The following is an 8,577-nucleotide window of genomic DNA, read 5'->3' as shown; positions in this document are numbered from 1 at the left end:
TCTGCTCAGCAAAGTGCAGAGAATTGCTGGGGCAGAAGGAGAGACAAGGCCTCCTTTGGAGGGAGGTTTGCCAGGTCCCCCCTGGCCACTGGCAGAGGATGGGGGCGTAGGGTTACCAGATCTAGGTTGGGAAACTCCTGGAGATATGATGGTGAAGCCTGGGAAGGATGGGGATCTCAGTGGGGTACAATGCCAGAGAGTCCACCCTATTTTCTCCGGGGGAACTGGTCTCTGTAGCCTGGAAATGAGCTGTAATTCTGGAGGAATCCCCAGATCCCTCCTGGAGGCTGGCATCTCTAGGGGGAAGGATCATTGCACTGGAGGAATGCTCTGCATTTAGCAGAGAGCAGTGACAAGGTCCCACCTATTATTGTTGTTGCCATATAGTTCAATACATATGGAACTTTGTAAATATGCACGTCTCTGCTCCAAGGAATGTTCAGTCTAAAATTTAACACAAATGGAAGGGAAGGGAAGGGAAGGGAAGGGAAGGGGGGGAAAGTGAAGATAAACCCCTACATGTATTTAGACCTAATATGAGTGGTTAGGGGAAGTTGAGGGGCTGTGCCAAAGGATTAGGGAAGGTTTTGAGGAGGTTCAGGGCAGTGAGAGATGTTCCAGCACACAGGTGTGCAGTAAAGTGCAGGTATTATTGTTGTTAGTAACAATGCTAAGCTATCACTGTGCTTGGTATGTTACAGAGTACAAGAAAAAAGGTATTTGCCCCCAAAGGGTTTACAGTCTTACGTTTGACACCACAGAGATGGCAAAAGGAGAAAACTGAGCTAGGGATAGACTGGGGAAGAAATATGTGCCATTCCAGTTCCACATGCTTGGGCTTAATCCCACTAGGATGGATTGGGCATTGCAGCCCACTGGATGGAAATGGCATTTACCCCAGGCACTGCAGGGATTCCAAGCAAAGGCAAGAAAAGTCCTCTTTTCAAAGTCCATTATTAAGAACGGAGGAAGCCATTTACAGATTTCAGAGCCAGACTTCTTCATTCCACCATGCATTCATGTGATCAAGAGACACCATTGCTGGACAGCGTTGAAAAGCTTCTCAACCTACCTTTTATCCCAGACCCAGAGGGAAGGTGGATTAGGTTTAACTCCCTTCTAGTGGTGTCCCCAAAGTCCACCCCCTTCACTTTTGAAATGTAAAACATCCTGGTTCACCACTTTGCAGGAACTGTAATGTGCCTCTGAGACAGAGTCTACATCTACATTGACGATCACAATGGTGAGCATTTTGAAAACAATTAATAACTAGGAATAATGCCTGTTGTGGAAATAAATACAACGAACTCTAGAAAGAGGCTCTGTGTGGGTGCCCCAGCCTTGGGCACTCAGTGTCAATTTGCTGGGGTGACCACAGCAGGATATAATAACACAGAGTCTGCCATTTTCTCCAGGGGAACTGATCTCTGCCATCTGAAGAGCAGCTGTAATTCTGAGTGATCGCCAGACCTCAGATGGAGATTTGCAGCAATGGTTCCACATGAGGAAATGGCTGGTTTTTCAGGGTGGAGTCTATGGTATTGTATCTGTCTGAGGTCCCACCCCTCCTCAAAACACCACCCTCTCCAGGCTCCACCTCTCAAATCTCCAGGAATTTTCCAACCTGTAGGTGATAACCCTATCTCCTTCCCACCCAACCATCAACCTACCTTTATCTGTCCCTCTGACTTCAGCTTTCCATCATCCCTCCCATTACTTGGAGCCTCTACCTAGGAAAAGTACAGTATTTCATCGCAGTGGGGACCCAAGCAGGAGGGAAGCGACCTCATCAAGGTATAATGACACTGAGTCCACCCTGCAAAGCAGATGTTTTCTCCAGGGGAACTGATCTCCACTATCTGGAGAGCAGTTTTAATTCTGAGTGATCCTCAGCCCTCACCTGGAGATTGGCAGCAATGGTTCCCCAGTTGGAAATGGCTGGTTTGGAGGGTGGAGTCTATGGCATTGTACCTATCTGAGGTCCCACCCCTCCTCAAACCCCACCCTCTCCAGGCTCCACCCCTTTTGATCTGTACAACAACCTGTGAGGCAGGTTAGGCTAAAAGTCTGACTGGTCCAAAATCACCCACTCAGTTTCCACAGCAAGAACCTGGGTCTGGCAGATCCTGCTCTGAAGCACGATCTGCTACTCCACACTGGCTGTCCTAGGAGGGCTGCTGCTGGTGAACAGGAGCAAGCAGCCAGGCCTAATTAAGTCATGGCAATCAGGTGTCATCAAGTCACCCAGAGGGTGCTGCCATGCCTACGGAAGCCAACCTCCAGGTGGAGCCAGAAGATCACCTGGTATCCCCACTGAACTCCAGACAACAGATCTCTCTCCCCCTGGAGAAAATAACTGCTTAGGATGGTGGGCTCTATGGCATTCTATTCAGCTGAGACCTCTCCCCTCCCCAAACTCTTGCTTCTGTAGACTCCACCACAAAATCTCCAGGAATTTTCCAACCTGGAGCTGGCAACCCTAATCAGGACTGGCCCCAATGAGTTCTCCACAAAAGCCAAAGTAGGCCTGGAAAGGGCCTCCTGATCCTTCTTTTTGACTGACAGAACCAAGCCTAGTTACCTTGAAACAGCCACTGAGGGGAAAGTGAGCCCCACTGCAGGAGGAGAAGAGAATGGTTTGAAAGCTGGTGGCTCACCTCAACAGCTCACCTCTTCCTCAGGACAGACAGCCATTTTGGCAGTTTATTCAGACAGGGAAGAGTGGACAAGCCAGCAGTGGGCGGGGGAGAGGAGCGGACCCAGCACCCAGCCAATGGCATGCAAGTACTCATGAGTGGCGGTTGACGGGCCAATGGCTGATGGAGCACACAGCACAGCCAAAGGGAGAGCCAGAAAGTGCTGATATGCTCGGGCTTTTATATGTATAGGATTATAGGTTAATAAATATGTACGCTTTTGTCCTCACTACAAGGCCAACACCAATCTCTGCCTTTCCTTACTAGATCAGCTATGGTTTTCTTAATCTTGCGCTCAAAGATGACACTCAGTTGCCTTTTTTCTACGGGATGACCCCGAAGCAAGATGCATATTTCATGGGGATTGTGAAAATGCTCCTCCATTTCAGATGGACGTGGATCAGTCTCTTGGCTCCAGACAATGCCCATGGGGAAAGATTCCTGAGGACCTTGACCTCTGTGGTCGTCAGGAGTGGGATCTGTGTTGCCTTCACAGAAAGTATCCCAGAATTGAATATAGACATCAGTTTAAAATTCCACACACATTCACTTTCCAAGCAGACAAACTGTAATGTAGTTGTTTTCTATGGGGACTCCCACTCCATTATTAGTCTGAGAATGATGATCAAACATGTTGAAAAAGCAGAAAAATCCATTGTGGGGAAAGTCTGGATCACAGCAGTCTTGCATGATCTCAGCCTGCGGTACATTTTTAGGCTGTTGGATATCCAGCACATCCATGGTTCTTTTTCCTTTTTGATCCAGAAAAACACAAACACCAAATATGACAATTATAATTCCTTTTTATCTACTCTCAGAAAAATTGTAAAGGGAGTATTTCATTGTACCATTTCAAATCATGGGTTGTCTGTGAAAGCCTGGACAAGATGCAGAGAGAAAGCGGAACTGGAGACCCCAACCCCGGATGAGCTTGAAAGTATCCTGTCTCAAGATAGCTACAGTATTTACAACTCAGTCCAGGTGGTGGCACATGCCTTGCATGCGGCCTCCTTATCCAGATCTCATCAGATGCTGAGTGGAGGCAGGTTGGGACTTCAGAAGGTGCAGCCATGGCAGGTATTCCTTCTTTTTCTGTCTCTGAGAGTTACTGCCAATTGATCAATTACGTATTTGTACTCTGAGAAGATTTTACATATAGAGGGAGAACAAAATTTTGCACATTCCCAAGGCAATGATGTTCCTGATGCAGCTCAGCCTGAGGAAGGCCCTGAGACCCACCATTAGGTGAAGTATATGGAAATTTTAGGTGTGGAGGGAACATACAGAGGTAGGAGTTAAGAAATACATTATGGGAAAAGGTACAGGGACAAGTCTCCATATTGTATCCATTTGGTTCATGAGGACCTGAGGGTTTTTTAAGAATGGTGATACCCTCAACAGAAGGCACTGAAGGTGTCTCCATGCACATTAGGCATAAGAACAGCAAGATCATCCATAAATGGTATAATGGAGGCTGCGGAAGGATATATGTTCTCTGCTGCCTCTAGAGTCACATGACTTCCATCTCAAGCACATTTACTTAGGCCTAGACAAATAGTGCTATGAAGGTACCAGTATCATACCCAGTAGGCTTATAAATATGATGCAAAAACCCAATCTTATATTTCTAAAGATTCCAGCTCTAGTCTTCCACAAAATGCTGAAGTAGAAAAAACAGAAGATCCGGTTCATAGAAAAAAAGAGAGTCAGCAAGGGACTTAAATTTGAGTCCAGTAGTGCATTAAAGACCAACAAAAAGAAAGGGACTGGTCCACTGTCAGGGTGAAAAAGCCACTGTGATCCTGGAGGCCAAGTGCAATGGCTGTGGATCATAGGAGAGTAAAGCTCTGAATAAGCAAGGCTGAAATATCCAGTGTAGAGTCCTGTGTTTCTAACTGCTGGTGCTTTCTGTGTCATTCTAGCTTCACTCGTTTTTCAGAAACTTCAGATTTTTAAATAATTCCATGGAAGGAGTTTATTTCAATGAGAATGGAGACGCGGCCATCAACTATGATATTGTGAACTGGGTGGTGACATCCAATCGGTCGATTGTTAGAGTTAATGTTGGGAGTGTAGAGAGACAATCATCTCCAGACGTAAAGTTCACCATTGATCAGGATGCCATTGTGTGGCCCAGGTGTTTTAATGAGGTGGGGAAAAACTTTTTCAAATAATTCATGTTAATAGCTGTAATCGAATGTCAGTTTCTACGTAAGATATATGAATGAGATTATGTCTATCAAATCGTGTCACCATCTAATACTGCCAGGAATAAGACTGCCAGGGGAAAGAATGATAGAAGACACATTAGGAGGGTGGTCAACAGCAGGTCTTCTTTGTGCTGATTATCAGGAGAATGTAATCAACCTTCACCTGGGCATCCTTGTAAGACTTGGGCAATTGCCTGGAAGGTGCCCTGTGTTGCCCCATGACTGTAGTTCACAAAGGAAGGGTTCTATAGCACCTGGCTCTTTTTCCTTCTGTTGATCACCATTCTTCGCTGCTTGGAGCAGGTTGGCTGCATGCCTTCCTTGGCCAGTGCCCCAGTCCTTCTGAAGAGCACGCAAGCAAATTGTGCAAGACAAGGACAGTCTCCTGGCACTGTCCAAGGATTTCTTCCCTTACAAGGGGTCAGATTCTCCCAACGAGGTCCTAACACCATCCCAACTTCCCCCACACTGGCTCCTTCTCTGAGCATGAGCCACTGCTTCAAATGTCTCTGGCACCTTTACCCTTCAGGACCGCTCTGATCAGGCCTACCTCGGACCCTTCCTTTACCCCTTGCCCTGCAATGGCACGACTGCCAAAGCAGTGTCTCTGTCATGCCACTGTGAATCAAAAATACTTGGCGGTACATATTGCACCGGAGGTCCCATTGAGCCTTTTCCAACTGGCTAACTCGTTTCTATAGAGCTCACACATAAAACAAAGCATATTCCTTGACACTCCTTTACCTTTTGCTTAGAACCCGCCTCATTCTAAGTGCACGGAGAGCTGTCCGCCCGGATACACCAAGGTGATTAAGGAGGGAGAGCCTATCTGCTGCTATGATTGTGTTCCGTGTACGGAAGGGACAGTCTCCACTTTGGAAGGTAAGTCATGCACGAGAGCCCCAGCTGGATGGAGGGGTCAGGGGCAAAAATGATACTTCCCTTCCCTCCCAGCCTCAGCATGTCCCCTATAGCTCCATGTACCAGTCAATCAATCAATCAGTGAATCAGTTAGCCTTTATTGGCATAAAACATTACCTTAAAAGAGGATTACTATAAAAGAGAAATATACATATAGAACCAACCATTTTACAGACTACATAATATTGCATAATGTTGCATAAAACAATTTGTTACAAAGTATTACTCATTTTGGGTGTTTTTTTTCCTATCGTAGCTTTATAGCTGATTGTACAAACATGGCTACCTTCAATGATATTTCAGGAGCAAAGTCATTCAGAAGATGGAGAACTTTTAAGGCACCAGCAAGGGACGTCATGTTCGCTAAGATAGGGTTTAAAAATCTAAAACGTATATCTACATAAAACTGACAATGCAAACAGATATGTGAAACTGTCTCAATACATCCAGAGTTACAATGGCAAAGTCTAGCCATATATACTAAGTTATTATATCTCCCATGCAAGATTGCTGATGGTATTGCATTGAATCTCGCAAGAGAAAAAGCTCTGCGCTGTTGTGGTGCTTATATATTAGGAAAGTATGGGGCCATTTGGCCTACCATGAGGGGAATCTCTCAGTCACTCAACTGCAATGAGGATCATGTGCAAAGTGCCTAATCCAAGTGGGATTTTTTTTATCACTTTGCCAGCACTTTTCACCCTTTGATTTGGTACTCATTGTCCAGAGTCTGAGGGCTAGACCAGAGGACTCAGATTGTTTTGGCTTCTCATGCTAAGGATAAAAGCTAAGAACTTCTGAAATGGTGTGCAATCTGACCCTGAAAGTTCCCCGACTCCATCCCTCTTATGCATGTTTATTTGGCTCCTCCCTCCTCCCTATCTGGTCCTGCTTTCCAGGCATGTAAGTATGCACTTCCAGATACATATTCTCAAGTAATGGTTGTAAAGTAGATGCAGAGATACTGAAATAAATGTGTACTTTTCAGATGCAAATCATTGTGATCCATGTCCAGAAGATCAGCACCCAAACAAGATCCGAGACCAATGTGTTCCTAAACATATCACCTTCCTGTCCTATAAAAAACCTTTGGGGATCATCCTAAATCTCCTTACTCTGTTCTTCATCTTAATCACAAGTTTTGTTCTGGGAATTTTCATTAAATACTTAGAAACTCCAGTGGTCAAAGCCAACAATCGGGACCTCTCTTACATTCTTCTCATCTCACTCCTACTTTCATTTCTCTCCTCTTTTCTATTCATTGGTCCGCCTCAGAAGGTGACCTGCCTTCTCCGACAAATTGCCTTCAGCACCATTTTCTCTGTTTCCATCTCATCGGTGTTGGCCAAAACTATCACGGTGGTGGTGGCCTTCATGGCCTCACAGTCAGGCAGTAGGATGAAGAAATTCCTGGGGAAGAGCTTGGCCAACTTCATTGTCTTTTCCTGTTCCAGTATTCAAGTGGGCATCTGCACTCTCTGGCTGGGCATCTCTCCCCCCTTCCCAGACTCTGACATGCACTCCCAGCCAGGAGAGATCATACTGCAATGTAACGAAGGGTCTGTCACCATGTTTTATGCTGCCCTTGGCTACATGGGTTTTCTGGCCACCATCTGCTTCATCATGGCTTTCGTAGCCAGGAAGCTGCCTGGGGCATTCAATGAAGCCAAGCTGATCACCTTCAGCATGTTGGTGTTCTGCACTGTTTGGGTGTCCTTTGTGCCCACCTACTTGAGCACTAAGGGAAAATATATGGTGGCTGTGCAGATCTTCTCTATCTTGGCCTCTAGTTTGGGATTATTGGGCTGCATCTTTTTCCCCAAATGCTACATTATTTTATTGAAACCTCATCTGAATACAAAGGAACAACTAATGATAACTCATAGGCTCATCCTGTCCCGATAAAGGCCTCTTCATGGTGACTGGATGAGCTGTGAATGCAGAAGTGAATAAAGATGTACATTGACTGAGTATCCCCAGCATCTCCAGTTAGATGGATCAGGCTGTAGGTGATGTGAAAGACTGTGCCTCAGACCCCAGAAATGTGTTTCCATTCTGAGTAGGCGATACTGACCTTGATGGACCAATCATCTGATTCAGTATAAGGCGTTTTTATGTGCACTGAAGAAGACCCTGATGGTGGGAAAGATTGAAGGTAAAAGAAGAAAAGGGGGATGGCAAAAGATGAGATGCTTTGACAGTGTTATCGATGCAACTAACATGAAATCAAGCAAACTCCGAAGGATGGCAGAAAACAGGAGGGCCTGGAGTGATGTGCTTCATGGGGTCACGAAGAGTCAGACTCAACTGTGCAACTGAACAACATTCATATTTATTCTTCTGGTACTGGAAAGTGCAGTCAAGTTTCAGCCAACTTACGACAAGAGACAGTCAAAGATGGTCTGAAATCGCCTGCCTTTGCATCGACTATCCAAATTCTAACCGGGGCCAAACCTGTTTCGCTTCCAAGATATAACGAGATCAGGCTAGCCTGGTCCATCTCAGGCTTCTTCTAAGTTCACAAAAAAAATAAGTGCAGGGAAAAAGGAAGGCTAAGAGTTGCTCTTAAACCTCCTCTGATTTTCAATTTGTTGAAGCTGCCATTGTTACCTAAACTAGATCCAGAGAAGGGGAAGAGCTTTAAAAGGATTCCAGAAAGGCATAATGCAAGACCTTTGTAGCCTCTGTACAGGAGGGTGGATCTCCGTAGTGGTACTCCAAAGTAAAATTACAAAGGAAGAAAGTGAAAG

General features: G+C 45.5%; 1 protein-coding gene across 1 annotated transcript; it reads left to right on the top strand.

Moving 5' to 3' along the window:
* Positions 1-4,618: 4,618 nt before the first annotated feature.
* LOC107120869 (vomeronasal type-2 receptor 26-like) lies at positions 4,619-7,732 on the top strand (the record flags this gene model as incomplete). Its single annotated transcript, XM_015423635.1, has 3 exons — positions 4,619-4,747; positions 5,662-5,788; positions 6,816-7,732. Coding segments are annotated over 3 exons (1,173 nt in total), but the record flags the coding sequence as incomplete, so codon positions are not given.
* Positions 7,733-8,577: the final 845 nt, after the last annotated feature.

The sequence above is a fragment of the Gekko japonicus genome, unplaced genomic scaffold (assembly GCF_001447785.1).
Source record: "Gekko japonicus isolate JY-2015 unplaced genomic scaffold, Gekko_japonicus_V1.1 scaffold7532, whole genome shotgun sequence".
Classification (NCBI taxonomy): Eukaryota; Metazoa; Chordata; class Lepidosauria; order Squamata; family Gekkonidae; genus Gekko; species Gekko japonicus.
This window is presented reverse-complemented; position numbering and strand designations above follow the sequence as displayed.